The following is a 15,613-nucleotide window of genomic DNA, read 5'->3' as shown; positions in this document are numbered from 1 at the left end:
AGGAAGATTTCATTTACTAGTCTACAACCTTCTATTTTACATTCAAATATCAACGTACAATAAAAAAGATAGTACACACTTCTCTGGATATGGGGCAAGGAGTTGCCTTTTACCAGCTAGAATAGATCAAGCAGTGAAATTACTTTTAATTCCAAGTGTTCATAAACCTCTTTCCAAATAATAAGTTTTTGGATTTGTACATAGGCTGTTGATTTCAAGCTAGACACAAGAGACATTTTTGAAATGAATACAAAAGCCCAATTTCTAAGACATGTCAAAGTTCACATCAGTCAGATAGCCTTTTTTACATCATTGCTTTGCAAGAAAATGTTAGGATGGCTTCTGAATGTCATAAAACAAAATGCAAAGCAAATATTTAACGTTAATCCACCTGGCTCATACATTTTATCTAAAATGCCATTGTAATACAGTAACTCATTTTTCGATTATGTGCAACTTGTTTTTACTTTACTTCTAGAAAAGAAAGAATGCTAGAGTCTTCCACTAAGACAGGTGACTCAAAGCAGAAATCTAAACTATCACAAAATTTACAGTAGATATTGATACAAGAATAAAGTTGTGGAAATCACGGCTCAATCTGGATTTTTGGTTTGGTTTTTGGATCAACAAAAGGGATGTGCATTTGAATTCAGAATCATTTCCTCAAGATTATAAAACTACTTTTGTTCAAGTCTATTGTTGCCTGCAAAACATGCATGTATACTGGGATCAATATTTTCAATCATATAGCCTTTATTTTACACTTTTGTCAGTCAGTTATGTTTAATATGGAAAACAGAGCCCCATACTAGAGTGTCACTTTATGAGTCTCCACCATGAGTATGTTTGCTTTAAAATTTCTGATCAATTTCAGCACAGAGAACAGCCATTTCAATCTGTTATCATTAATATATCTTAAAATTAAATCATTCAAGCACACTTAACTTAGATGCAGTTGTGCTTTGATCTCTTCAAGGACCTGACAGCCACATTCAACTTTATATTCTGTGGAAAATTAGCTAGTCTTCTACTTTTGAGATTTCATTACAATATCCCTGTATATTAAAGGAATCTTTTCAGTGTTTTACATGAATAGTTTATTATGAAACTGGTTAAGACTGAATCAGAAAAATTGGCGAAATATTTCTGCTTTAATGTTCTTTCCAGAATCACATGAGGAACCAAGAACACTCCATTTAAAATTTTAGATAAACCAGATGAAGACAATGTTTGATTTGCTTGTTCATTCTCCTAAATCAAGTGTGATTTGCTTGTTCATTCTTCTAAATCAAGTGTGTTTAGTTCTTCTTCTAGTTCTTCCAAGTCCTCGCCAGTAAATAGATTTTCATCAACAGGTACAGCATCAATTACACCATTTTCTGGGTTGCCTTCCATGTCACTGTCAGGATCTAAATCACTTTGCTCTCCATTTTCAAGTCCACCCCCTGAAGCTTCACTTAACTTCTTGTCTGAAAAATAAAATAATAATTATTATCATTTGTGTGTGTGTGTCTTTCAGTGCCTGTTAATCTCTGGCCACCGCCCAAAGTAGTCCCTGCAATTTACTTGGCTAAATTTCAGCAATGGTTTTCCTTTGTTTGCTTCCTAGCCTAAGCGATTGCGACTGGCCCAATGTCCCCAAACTGGTTTTGTGTGTAAGGCGGAATTCAAACTCAAGGTCTCAAGAGTTTCTAGGTCAGTTCCTTGGGGTGCGGTGCCATCTGTACGCTGATGACACTCAGCTGTACATCTCCACCCCAACGATGCCCTTGAAGTGATGTCCCAGTGTCTGGAGGCCGTGTGGGTCTGGATGGGGAGGAACAGGCTTCGACTCAACCCTACCAAGACCGAGTGGCTGTGGATGCCGGCATCCCGATATAGCCAGCTGGTGCCATCGCTGGCTATTGGGGGCGAATCATTGACCCCCACAGAGGGGGCTCGCAACTTGGGCGTCCTCCTGGACACACGGCTGTCTTTAGAAGAGCACATGACAGCCGTGGCCAGGGGGGCTTTTTATCAGGTTCGCCTGATACGCCAGTTGTGCCCCTTTCTGAGTCGGGATTCCTTATGCACAGTCACTCATGCTCTCGTCACTTCTCGCCTGGACTACTGCAATGCTCTCTACATGGGGCTCCCCCTGAGGAGCACCCGGAGGCTCCAACTGGTCCAGAATGCGGCCGCGTGGGTGATTACGGGAACGACATGGCGCTCCCATATAACACCTCTCCTGCGCGAGCTGCACTGGCTCCCGGTGGTCTTCCGGGTGCGCTTCAAGGTGTTGGTTCTCACCTTTAAAGCGCTCCATGGCTTAGGGCCAGGGTATTTACGAGACCGCCTTCTGCTACCGATAACCTCCCACCGGCCAATACGCTCTCACAGAGAGGGCCTCCTCAGGGTACCGTCGGTCAAGCAATGTCGGCTGGCAGCCCCCAGGGGGAGAGTCTTCTCTGTGGGAGCACCCGCCCTCTGGAACGAGCTACCTCTCGGAATACGGCTGATCCTGGATCTCCGCACTTTCCGTAAGGCCCTGAAGACGTTTTTATTTCAGCAAGCCGGCCTGGCCTGAATAGGTTTTATGGGTTAGTTTTTAATTGTATAGCTTGGGGTTTTAAATTGGGAGGCCGACTAATTTAATTTATTTTTAGTTAGCTTAACTTTTATATTATATGTTATTTTAATTTTCGGCTGTTCACCGCCCTGAGTCCCTTCGGGGAGAAGGGCAGTATATAAATTCAATAAATAAATAAATAAATAAACAAACAAATAAATAAATAACACAAACTTGTCTCTATTTACACATCAATCATATTTAATATCATTAAGCAAGACTGATGTATCTGAAAAATATATCAAAGCTAAGGAACTACAAAGTAAAACTATCAAAGCATTACACTTCAAAATAAACTTTTCAGAAATCAGGAGTCTACTATACTTAACCTAGAGAAATGTATGTATTTCAAAAGATGCAAAAAGTTCCTTCTGAGCAGGCAGATTTAGGACTTTAGCTTTATTTTCAAGAAGAGATTTTGACTCTTCCACTTGGAAACAATTTTATCATGTTGTTGCACCCATTTTTATGTTATTTGGGATAACTTAAGAAACATTCTGTACTTTTTTTGGGGGAAAAAAAACATGTCTTTATATTTTACCATGCATATGTTCTTTAAATTGGGTTGCGTATTTCAGTTCCAGTTCTTTATTTTAAAATAATGCCATTTAATTAGTGTCTAAGATTGAAATCTAGGGAGACCGAGCCATCTCCAGTCTCTTTTATTCTGCAAGTATTTTTAATTATATAAAAAAAATGCTACCTAATTTATTACAGAAAGCAGTTTTTTTTTCTCTCAAATGAGTTGCAGATAGCTGTTTATTATAACTTTCTTAGTTAATCAGTGTTTTATTTTCTGCCATTTCAAATACTATTTTTTATTTTTAGTTGAACAGTTGGGAGACTACACGTGTAATTTCAAAAAAGAATATTTTATAGGATTATTAGGATTTACAAAGTATTCTGTCTGAGGAATTCAATTATCAAAACAAATCACACAACAGGAGTCATATTTTGGGATTCACTATTAAATATAGAATATTCAAAATATAAAAATTACCAAAATCTTCTCCATTAGCATAAAACAGGTTCTTAAATGCCTTACCATCTTTCTCAGTGGAAGCATATGTGCTAAATCGTTCCAGACTAGCTACAGTAATTCCAGTCTCATCCACATCTTTTGGAACATAAAGATTCAAGTCGATATCATTTATACGGACAAGTTCATCAACCTGAAGTGAAAGAAACATGGTTTCCCTTAATTAGGCTTTCTAATTAGTGTTTCTTATAGCAAAAAATTATTTCAAAATTAGTCATCCCCGTATTTAATAACATTTATATTCAATTGCTTGTGCATTGGACTACAACCTTAAAACAAGTACTGATGGAGGAATTTAGCATGTGCATTTAACTACAGGATTGTTGAATTGTGGAGGGACTTTTTTCCCACATGCACATTTCTCTTGCAGCTGCTTTACCTCATCTTCTCCTGTCCCTTGAATATAATGGGTGTCATCTGCTTCTTCATCATCTGCATCAACTAGTTCTGGACGGAACTCAAACACTTCACGCCCGCTGATCTAGCCATGGAGAAAAGGACCAAATTTAACCAGAAATGTAACAATTACAGACAGATGGATATAAAAACAACATCCATTAATACTATGGCTTAATTTTGCTATATAAAAAAGGAGAACATACCACCAATGCTTTACCAGCTTTAAAGTCCGCTTTCCTTCTTTCCATATCTTGCTCAGCTTTATCAATTTTTTCTTGTCTTTTTCTTTTCTTCCATGCAAGAAAAGACTCTAAAGTAATTTTAGTAACATTTGATCCTAAGGCAGAACGCTGCAAGATAAAAAATGATCAATGAGCGGGATCTTAAAAGACTTGTTTCTTGTTTTTCTCTCTCTAGTACATTAAAATCTAAATGTATCATAAATCTTTTCAGCAAAATGTGAGTATATATGGCTTAGACCCCTTGAATTTCTAGCTTATTTGGAACCAAAGGCAGGACTTCATATTTTTAAATTGTGGGTTCCACAATCTACAAGGATTTGGAAATATAAAGTATAAATTAAAATTAAGGTAAAAAAACCCCCTCCACCTATATTAATTTTGTATTATTATCAAATGACACATGCAAGACAAATTTATTATCATAAAGATATTCAGTTAAGATAAATGGGTGCCCCCTGGAGGCAAATACTAGTATTTATTTTCATAATGTCTAATGTTGCAGAAATTAAAAAGCTTAATTTTTTAAAGTAAGATAATAGAATACTGTAGCTCTACCTTTCTCAATAATTAAAAAGTTATTGCAATTTAATAATAATATCTTTCAATTTAACATTGTCAGCTATACTCAATTAATGGGATACTTTCATTGCCCAAATAACTGCATTCCTTCCCCCACTCTATCTATTTCAGGGTAAGTGGCTACATTACCTCTTTTTCTATTAGATCTTCTAAAGAAATTTCTTCTTCTTTTTCTTCTTTCTTTTTGTCCTTTTTGAGCACAAAACCAGGAGGAAGTGCATGGCGGTACATACAATTGTCACCTCCACCGGGACAGACCCAAAACCAGCCGTATTTGTTGTTTTCAATAGCATCAAGGAAATACTTGCACACCTGCATTAAACATTTAGCATCAAACTCTGTTTTCTATTTTATACCCACAAGAGAATGCTTCTTATTCCTGGGGACAAAATGCAAATATATGAATTCACCTGGAGCAATCTTAAAGCATCTTGAGAAGATAATATGCCATGTTTAGTTTATTTACACAGAATGAAGTTTCCAACATTCATTCCCACCCCCACAAGATGTAATTGTTTTAGTTAAAATGCTCTTAGTTATTTTTGTATTTGACACCAATCCCTTCAGATGATATTACTACATTTGTTATCTCATTCTCTATTCATATTAGCATTATCATAGTTACTTAGTAACTATATAATCCTGAATACATCTGAAGTAGCTCTTTATGATTGGGAAAAGGTAGTTTATACAGTACCTATATTTCCAAAATTATTCCTTTATACTGACACATGTATCATTCCTTGAAATAGGATTTGTTTTCTCTACATAAATCTCAAGCCCACCTTCATGCCTTTCATGTCTAAAATAAAATAGAAGTAGTAAAAACAAAGTTGGAATTACATCCAGAAAACATTAAATAATCTATGGCAAAATAATTATATGCCTGAGATAGTTCTTATTCTATGGATTCCATATTTCCTTGCATTGTATTATGTTCATATGCTATTATTAAGGTTAATTTGCCCAGGCTAAAACAAACTATATTTTTGAATCGTGGAAGTTTTGAAAAGCTTCAGCTATTATTACACTAGTCTTCCATAGCACACAGTGAGTATTTCAGTTCATTTTATCAGCAGCTTTCTCTCCTAAATGGAGAGAATACACAATGAAATAGTATGTAAATCTACATAAAGAAAATAGTACAAGTTCTTTAATTAAGAACCAAAAATACATACGATTTGTGTTTTAGGTTTTTTCTTTTCAGCTTCCCCATGCTTCTTGTTCACTACCTCCTCCAGCTTTTTTTCATCCCAATTATCCATTGTGTCTAGACAGAACAGCAGAATGTTTCATGAAAAGAAATGTTTTAAGAAAGCACCTTAATCACCATTAACAACCTCTCCATTACATGCCAGGAAAAAGAGAAAGATTTCATCTATACGTTTATGAATATTTAGGATGTAAGGAGTAATATGAACAAAAGGAAATATTAAACTCTAGGTATGAATTAGTTCATACAAAACAGGGCAATGTTATCAAAAACATTGATAATGTTTGATTTGAATACCTTAGCAAATATTCATACTGGCATTTTAGACAGAATATGATTTACCATTATATTAATGAACTATGCGTTCAGGTAATGTCAACCAATCCCCTTTCCTAGTTGGTTGATAAGACTTGAATTTTTTCATTGAGACAAACTGCAAATGTGCACTTTCATGCAGTATGCATGAAACTGAACAAGTCACAATATTTGTCTAGATTTAGTTATAGCACCGAACTGTGGCTGAGTAAAAAAAAATCCAATGTTTTTGCTCTTACAAACATATCTAAATAGTAAACAAAAAGCACTATTTCATGTTTAATAAGATGCACTTATAACACTGCATTGTTTTTATTATGAAAGCCTTTACCAACAGCATGATAATTTGGATTTTTTAAAATTATTATTTTTATTGTTATTGTCCTGAAATCACAGGTAGCCAAGAAATATCTTGCTAAAATGGTAGAAAACAGATCTCACAGCTACTTACAAAGCTTCATCTAAGAGAATACCTACCCTAAGAAATATTATTTATACTAACTTACAAAACCGTTTTTCAGAAATAACTTACCTTTTTCAAGCTCCTCATCTCGTGCATCAATGTAGACACTTCTCTTTTCACACTTCCTCTCTAAAGACAAGTCATGAGAGAATTTGCACTTGTCTCCTTTTGTGCACTGCCCTTGCTTGAAGAAGGCACAGACTACTGATTTTGGATCTGCTCCTGTAAATTTTGCACACTGTTTAGTCTAATTTTTTTCACATTAAACAAATAAACCTGAAATGGAACACTAAAAAAATGTAAATTTATTAAGAAAATTACCTTTACTTATTTTTTGGGCTGCAACTACAGGTTTGAAAAGCTCATTCAGTTCTTGCAATTCTTTCTTCTTATCATCTTTCTTCAATTTTTTGTCAGCATCTACTTGAGCAGCCTAGTAAAGCATACATCATTAATATTCATAAGTTATGGTTTAGTATTTAATTTAGCATATAATTATACTACCCATAGCCATATGGCTATAACCATGGATATAATAAAAAAGCAATCAAATCATGATATGTGCAAAGGGAAAAGAGGAAAGCCTAGTAAATATTTACTTACCTGCCGTGGGTTTTGTTGACCAAATTTAACTTGGTGGGTCACTGCCTTGATAAACTTTTGTTGTTTTGCTCCTTTCTTGTTCTTTAAGCCAAATGTTTTATCCTAAATTTGAAATATTTGCATGAGTGTTAGCATTACATTTTACAAAATTTGCACTTGTCTCCTTTTGTGCACTGCCCTTGCTTGAAGTTTTTGAAATTTATCCTTAGTAAAAACAAACTCTAACTAAAAACATTTTTGTTTTATTAGAATACAATTAACATTCAAGAATATGTCCACTTGAATAATAAAACATTTTTTTATGAGAAATGCCAATCAAAAGGAAACATGCACTTATTTCTTCCTTATCCATCAGTCCAATTTCTTGCAATATATATTAATTTTCTTCTCAGACACAATGTCTGGTGGTTGTATCCATATAAATATAGTTGGTTATTGTGTTTGGTCTTGGGCCATAAATAAAATTTGGAGATTTTAAATTGGTTATTTAAATAACTGAAAGATTTTAATTTCTCAAAGCCCTGCAGATTCAGGATTATGATGAACATGCTTAGGTGACAGTAAAACTGAAGCAAAATATTCTGCATACAAAGGAAGCTAAAAAGAAAATATATGAAATAGAACTGTGTGCATATACCCTAAAATTCTATCAACAAAAATATCAGGCTATTAAAGTAGATGGATCATTACAATTATTTATTTGAATATAATTAGGGTGGAAGCTTTTAAGCATTTTTATTTTCCCTTCATATAACACAATATGCAAACAGCCTTAAATATAGCTTTGAATACCTCTTTGGTTTTTCTCTGCTACAGTGTTACAGTTCAGCCAGTTAAATCCCACATTTTTATAGGTTAATGTATTTTTCACTCCAAATGATTCAACAAATCTTGAAACTGTCTCTAACCTTTCTTTGACAACAACAATCAAGTTATCCATTTCTATTTTTAGCAAGATATTCAAACTTCTCAAAGCTTGTTAGAAGATAGTAAATCTCTCACTTTGTTTTTTAAAGAGTTCAATTGATATTATATTCATAACACTGTGTGATCTAATTATTACTTTATCTTTGCCTTATTCTGAGGTTTATAAATATTGCAAATATTTTGTATAATACCTTATAAAGAAATTAACGAGACAGAAGCGAAAATGATACCTTAAAGATTTTACTGGAGAATGATTAAAATTTGAGTAAGAGGAACACTTTCTCCCTAGCAAATTAATCTGAAATTGTCAATTTTAACAAATTAGTAGCATGATCATTTGTCTTTTATGTCTAGCACTGCCATCATCAAAGTAGGAAATTATTTTTTTGTTTCAAGAGTGTTTTTATAATATCTAAAGAACTGCAGAAATGTGTTGAGTTATTCCCAGAAAGCCTGAGTATGCCAACTGATGTAATCCTTACACTGCTTAAGATTTTAAATATCACAGAATCAAACCACACTTTCTTCCAATGTTTCATTCCTTTTCACAGTATTACCTCTCATCTACTACTCTCTTAGAGATAATAGTCACAGCCAAACTTTTCTTTCTTGAGTCCTTTAAAACTAGTCCCTTTCAAACCTTACTTAAGCTGAAACAAAGGATACATAATTGAAATAATCCTATATTCTTCATATGGAGGCATATGGAGGCATATGAAGAATATAGGATTATTTCAATTATGTATCCTTTGTTTCAGTTTAAGTAAGGTTTGAAAGGGACTAGTTTCCTCTATAGTTTCACTATCTCCATTTTAGATTTTAAATTCTTTGAAAAATGGACTTGTGAGGTATTTATCATTCACTTACACAGCTCTATATAATAACTTAATATAGTCATGTCCACAGGTTGTTTTAATAGGCTATATAAATAACCCCAAGTCTAAAAATATTTATTACAGTGTTCATTTTGGTAAACTATAATAGAATATTGGTTTTGTGGATGAACATTGTTAATAGTAATCCTTGATTACTATTCCAGCAAACATTAACAGAATTTGTTTTTGCACAAAATCCAATCCTATCAGTTTTATCCCAAGATTCAAGATGACATATCATCTGAGCTGTTACACCACTACAACTTTTTAGAGGCCAGATACACCTCTCATATCATAAATTAGCAGTGTAAATCATAAAATAATTCAAAATAAATTTGGTTTCATGCGATTGTTATATAAAGGCTGTCCAAAGCTTTAAAAAGATGTCTTGTTTCAAAGATTTAGGCAGAGCTTCCCTCGAAGCTGCTCTGCAGTCCCTTCAAGGCAAACTGCTCGAGCACAAGTTCTACAGGAAAAGACTGACTCCTTCACCACTCACCAAAGTATTTCTGGGTTGAGGTGGTCTGAATGCAACTCTGTGCTGAGCAACAGAGCCATAAGGTCTGGAGCCCCTTAGGCACGTGCCAAATATCTTCCAGGAAAAGTTGTTTCAGTGCATGCTGTATCCTGCAGCACTGGTCCCAACTATTTATAAAGCCAATGCAAATTACTTCACAGAAATAAATTGCATTAACTCTGACAAAGAATCCCGTGAACCCCCATAGTTCAAATCTATTCATGGAAGGAAAACTGTTACTCTACATAGGTTTAATAAATATACTTTTATAGCCAACTCCAATGTGCATTCTGTTGTATATAGGTACAAAACAGAACTTTAAGCCTGATACTTTGATGGTGTTAATTCCTTGAAACTACATCCATATTTGTAGCAGCACTCCAGCTGTGCTCAATAATTCTTCCTATTAACAGAATTGAAGTTTTTAGCCTTGGCATGTAAAAATATTTTTTAAAAATTCTTTTGTGGTTTTTAACTTCTATGGAAGGATTCACTGGGGCTTGTAAACCTTTTCATAAATTGCTGTAATTTCAGTCAGCCAATATGGAGAACCAGGGAAGCCTTGGCTCAAATATTCACTCACAAAGTTCACTGGGTGACTTTGCACCATTCCTTCGCTCTCAGCTACACTGAGCACACAGGACTGTCATTATAAGAATCAAATTAGGAGAGATTCCCATATATGCCATCCTTTTTAGTACCTAAAACAAAACATGAGATATATGGGTAATAAATCCATAATAATAGCCGGATATAGAATGATTCTGAGAAAGTTACCTACAATTAGGAACATTTTCATACAGTCCAAAATTAATTCCCGCATCAGTTACAAATGTCAACAGATGCCTTGGCTTCTTTACATGCCTTTTTTTTTTCCCATCATCATCCCAGGCTTCAAACTAAGACTGAGATAAGAAAACAAAGCCTCTAAAAGTTTCTTTAGGGAGTAACATACAGTCCGTTGCATTTCTTTAAATATACTGTTACTTAAAGTTACCTACATACACTTTTTAAATCTTAATAGAACCCACAAAAATCTTGACGCCTAGCCAACAGGTAGTCCTTGACTTACAACAGCTCGTTTAGTGACCTTTCAAAGTTACAGCATTGAAAAAGTGACTTATGACCATTTTGCACACTTACAACCGTTGCAGCATCCCCATAGTCACGTGATCAAAACCCAGATGCTTGGCAACTGACTCATATTTATGATGGTCGCAGTGTCCCAGAGTCACATGATCCCCTTTTACGCCCCTCCTGATAAACAAACTCAATGGGGAAGCCAGATTCACTTTAACAACCATGTTACTAATTTAACTGCAGGGATTCGCTTAAAACAACAGGGGCCAGAAAAGCCGTAAAATGGGACAAACCTCACTTAACAAATTTCTCACTTTAGCAATCTTGGTGCTAAAAGCCTTGGTGGTGCAGCAGACTAAAGTGCTGTTAAATAGCACCAGCTGCCTGCAATTACTGCAAGTTCAAATCTCACCAGGCTCAAGGTTGACTCAGCCTTCCATCCTTTCGAGGTAGGTAAAATGAGGACCCAGTTTGTGGGGGCAATAAGCTGACTTTGTATAAAAAAGAACACCGCTTGGGCGGGGGGGGGGGGGCGCGAAAGCCCTACTGAATATGTATGTACAAAAGTATGAAGGCTATTGCTTAACGCACTGTAAGCCACCCTGAGTCTCCGGAAAAGGGCGGCATATAAATCGAACCAATAAATAAATAAATAAATAAACCAACATTCTGGGCTCAATTGTGGTCGTAAGTCGAGGTACAACTCATCTGCTGTAGTGACCAAGAATACCAGGCGTTAAGGTCGCATGCAAAGCATTTCTATTTGTATTTTAGCAATGTTAAACTCTAATCTGCAGCGATTCCCTTAACAACCGTGGCAAGAAAAGTCGTAAAATGGGCCAAAATCCACTTGGCAACATACATTCTGGGTTCAATTGTGGCCGTAAGTCGAGGACTACCTGTACACTGTCAGCTTTCTAAAACTGTTTCTCCCCCCCTTCCCCAAAGGGTTGTCTAAGGAAGGCGAAACGCGAACAAAAAAAGGGGGACCGACTTCCTCTACACTTTTTTTCCCCCTACTAAAAGTGATCTAAACCCGAGGAGGAGGAGGAGGAGGAGGAGGAGGCAAGGCCCTTTGGGTCCCAACCGCCCTCCATTTATACTCCTCCAGGCGGAAAACTGGCATGTCAGGGAGAGGAGAAGCCCCGTTTCCCTTTTCCCCGCCCAGGCTCCTTTTGCCACAGGCAGGCAGGCAGAACCGGGAGCAACGCGTGAAGCCTCCCCCGCTGAAGAGGACTCAGGCCCGAGGACTCACCTCAATTATCTTCTCCTTCTTCTTCTGATCCGCTTTTTTATTCCCCCCCGCCGCCGCTGCCGGGGGCGGTTTCTTCGGGGGCATTTCGGGACGGAAGGGGGAAGGGGGGGGGAAAGAGAGAGGGGGGAAGAAAAAAAAAAGGCCCTGAGGGAAAAGCAGCCGCTCGCTTTGGCTTAACGGCAAGTGAGAAGCGGAGGGGGCGACCGCCGAGCGAGTGTCGAAACGAACGAGAGGGAGGGAGCACGGCCGGAAGAGATGCCTCAGTTTTGCGACAGGCCGTCAGTGAAGAAAGCGGCGGAAACGCAAGACGGAAGTGCGGCTGCGCAGAAGTGGAGGCGGCGGCGAATCGCAACGCCGGCGAATGTATTCATTGTATTCCTTGTATAACGCCCACAATGCATTTCGAAAGGGTAGCTGTTTCGTGTATTACGTCACGGAGTTCTTGCTTCCGATTGCGAAATCGGGCGGGGGGGGAAATAGACGGGGGAGGGGCGGGATTAGGGTGAGATTGAAAGGGCGACGCCTTCCTTTTCAAGTCGGTCTCTATACCTACGACGTTCGTAGGTGAGCCCCGCGGAAAGGGATCTGCTATTGCCTTCTGCATTGAGAGGTCCTCTCTCTCAATCTCCTCTCTGAGCTTGCTTGGTTTTCCTGCAGACGTTTCATTACCCAAGCTAGGTAACATCATCAGCCCTGATGTTGTTACCTAGTTTGGGTAATGAAACGTCTGCCAAAAAAAAAAAAAAGCCATCAAGCTCATGAGAGGATCCCTCATGTCAACCCTGAGCCACAAATATTCTCCTTTATTGGTGTTTTCTGCATTTTTTTTTTTTTTTTACTTCTCACTCTAACCCTGGGAACATCTCTGGTGGCTTTCTGTCCAAATCCTAGTTAGACTCGAATTTGCCTAGCTTTTCAACATTGGCAAGATCATCGATTAAACCTTATTAAGATGTCTACGGTATTGTCCTTTGTGTGTATATGGGAGGCAGCCAAACAGATATATGCCTATATTAGACATACAGACACAGACTTCAGAGTATAATTAGAACTGCAGAAAAAACAATTGCTACCAACCTGCCTTCCATTGTGGACCTGTATACTGCACGAGTCAAAAAGAAGGCTATGAAAATATTTACAGACCCCTTGCATCCTGGGCATAAACTGTTTCAACTCCTACCCTTAAAGCGACACTATAGAGCACTGCACACCAGAACAACTAGACACAAGAACAGTTTTTCCCGAACGCCATCACTCTGCTAAACAAATAATTCACACTGTCAAACTATTTACTAAGTCTGCATTACTATTAATCTTCTCATTGTTCCTATCATCCATCTCCTTCCACTTATGACTGTATGACTGTAACCTTGCTGCTGGTATCCTTACGATTTATATTGACTGTTTCCCTATGACTATCATTAAGTGTTGTACCTTATGATTCTTGATGAACATTTCTTTTATGTACACTGAGAGCATATGCACCAAGACAAATTCCTCATGTGTCCATTCATACTTGGCCAATAAAAAATTCTATTCTATTCTATTCTATTACACCAGAGGCTTCATGAACCTACTTTTGTAAAGATCTCCATAAGATTGTGGCAACCTCCATGAGATTGTGGCAAAGAACAAGAATATTGGACAGGGCAGTGTGATTTTGATGGTTTTGAAAGATAAACTCAAAAACTCGATTGAGCTGTACACGATTTGATTTCTCATCCCATTTGTGTTTCGGATACTTCTGATTTTGGAATTCAGACAAGCTACTTATGCCAGTGGGAGGATATTTTGGCTCTACAAATTTTGAACTCTGCTGCTCATTATACTTTGACTCATTATTTGTTTCCCATTTTTGCTTAGTAAAACTGATGTAGGAGCATGTTTGGCTTTCTGTCAAAAACTAACTGTAGCAACAAAGATTGTTTAATGATACAAGAACCCAAATCCTATGGGCTTCAGTAAATATAATGAGTATTAGGGCTTGGCTAACACTTGCCTGCCTTCTGTATTTTCTGTTCATGCTAAACAATCTATCAGGCTCTGGGCCCCATTGATTAAGCAATGCCAGCCTGATGGAATTGAGAAAATGGGTTTTACTGTTGTCTGTCCACTGGAATGTGATTCCTCCAGAGATTTATATGCTCCAGCTTGATTTTATTTAGTCGAATTCTTAAGACCTGGCTCTTCTCAGGCTTTGAGCTAGAATGGGAGACAGACGCCACCTTGTAGGTTATCTGAACTGTAAAGTATTGGTGGTTCTTTTTTGTACTTCATGTAAATTGTTTTATTTTAATTGTTTTGTATGCTAACCAGAACTGTAATGGTATTTAATTGTCAGCGTATACATTTAAATAAATGCTTTTCTTTGAAGTACCATAGTACCGTGTTATTTCTTGTATCTCCCCCACCCCCAGTTCCATCTCTGTATTTGATTGATCTCTCCTTTTTTTAGGGAAAAGATTAGAGGTATTGTTGTTGACACAGCTGTTCTTCCTTATTCAAAAATGTTATGAAGATTCTGGAATCAGAGTAAGATGCAAACTACAAGACTCATTAGGTAAAGGTAAAGGTAAAGGTTTCCTTGCACATATGTGCTAGTCGTTCCCGACTCTAGGGGTCAGTGCTCATCTCCGTTTCAAAGCCGAAGAGCCAGCGCTGTCCGAAAACATCTCCGTGGTCATGTGGCCAGCATGACTAAATGCCAAAGGCGCACGGAACACTGTTACCGTCCCACCAAAGGTGGTCCCTATTTTTCTACTCACATTTTTTAAATGCTTTTGAACTGCTAGGTTGGCATAAGCTTGGACAAGTAGTGGGAGCTCAACCCATTACACGGCACTAGGGATTCAAACTGCTGAACTGTCAACCTTTCAATTGACAAGCTCAGGGCCTTGGCCCCTGAGCCACTGCGTCCCTGCACAAGACTCATGATCGGATCAATTTTTTGTATATATAAGGGAGCCAGAGTTGCACTTCAGTTTCTTCCCTCCTCAACCTGTAAAAGGCTTATAAAGAAAGACAGATTCAACTTCCACCCTCTCAAATTAGCAGCTATGAACATCTCCCTTTGCTATGTTTATTTATTTATTTAAAACATTTATATAGCTTCTCATCTTATATGGAACTCTGGGTAGGCTTCCCATTAAACATTAAAGTACCAGTAACATAAAAACTTATTTAAACTATTTAAACTGAACACATTAAAATGGGTACGGGTAGAACTATATGTCAAGCCTACAAATCTTTTTGCAGGTAGTCTCTAATCTGGATCATTTTGTCTTTGACTGTAATGGCTTTTGTTGATAGATTTGTTTTATTGATTTATTTTATTTATATGCTGCTCATCTCACTCTGCAAAGTGACACTGGGTGCTTTGCAATTAAAATCCTAAGTGCAGAAAATATTTAAATCATTAATACAAAGGCAAGAGGAAAAAAAGATCAGATCAGTACTGGAGCAGCCTCTTCCCAGTTAATCCACCAATCACCTCCAACA

At 37.1% G+C, this 15,613-nt stretch overlaps 1 protein-coding gene across 1 annotated transcript; it reads right to left on the bottom strand.

Moving 5' to 3' along the window:
* Positions 1-1,082: 1,082 nt before the first annotated feature.
* On the bottom strand, positions 1,083-12,514 carry ZC3H15 (zinc finger CCCH-type containing 15). The gene is made up of 10 exons (XM_034429041.3): positions 12,116-12,514; positions 7,462-7,563; positions 7,180-7,291; positions 6,928-7,080; positions 6,046-6,137; positions 4,997-5,179; positions 4,250-4,396; positions 4,027-4,128; positions 3,654-3,780; positions 1,083-1,469 (listed from the first exon to the last, which is right to left on the bottom strand). Exons 1-10 carry the CDS (start codon positions 12,197-12,199, stop codon positions 1,276-1,278), a joined length of 1,296 nt encoding a protein of 431 aa, XP_034284932.2. The 5' UTR covers positions 12,200-12,514; the 3' UTR covers positions 1,083-1,275.
* Positions 12,515-15,613: the final 3,099 nt, after the last annotated feature.

Source organism: Pantherophis guttatus, chromosome 1 (genome assembly GCF_059756535.1).
Source record: "Pantherophis guttatus breed Tessera chromosome 1, ASM5975653v1, whole genome shotgun sequence".
Lineage (NCBI taxonomy): Eukaryota > Metazoa > Chordata > Lepidosauria > Squamata > Colubridae > Pantherophis > Pantherophis guttatus.
Note: the sequence above shows the minus strand (reverse complement) of the source record. Positions and strands in the feature narration are given on the sequence as shown.

Excerpts from the sequence above, each read along its gene's own strand:
- ZC3H15 (XM_034429041.3), bottom strand. The coding sequence starts at position 12,199 with ATGCCCCCGAAGAAACCGCCCCCGGCAGCGGCGGCGGGGGGGAATAAA. Across the intron at positions 4,397-4,996 it reads AAGATCTAATAGAAAAAGAG|CGTTCTGCCTTAGGATCAAA; the intron begins GTAATGTAGCCA and ends TTTATCTTGCAG. Across the intron at positions 1,470-3,653 it reads TGCTTCCACTGAGAAAGATG|ACAAGAAGTTAAGTGAAGCT; the intron begins GTAAGGCATTTA and ends TTTATTTTTCAG.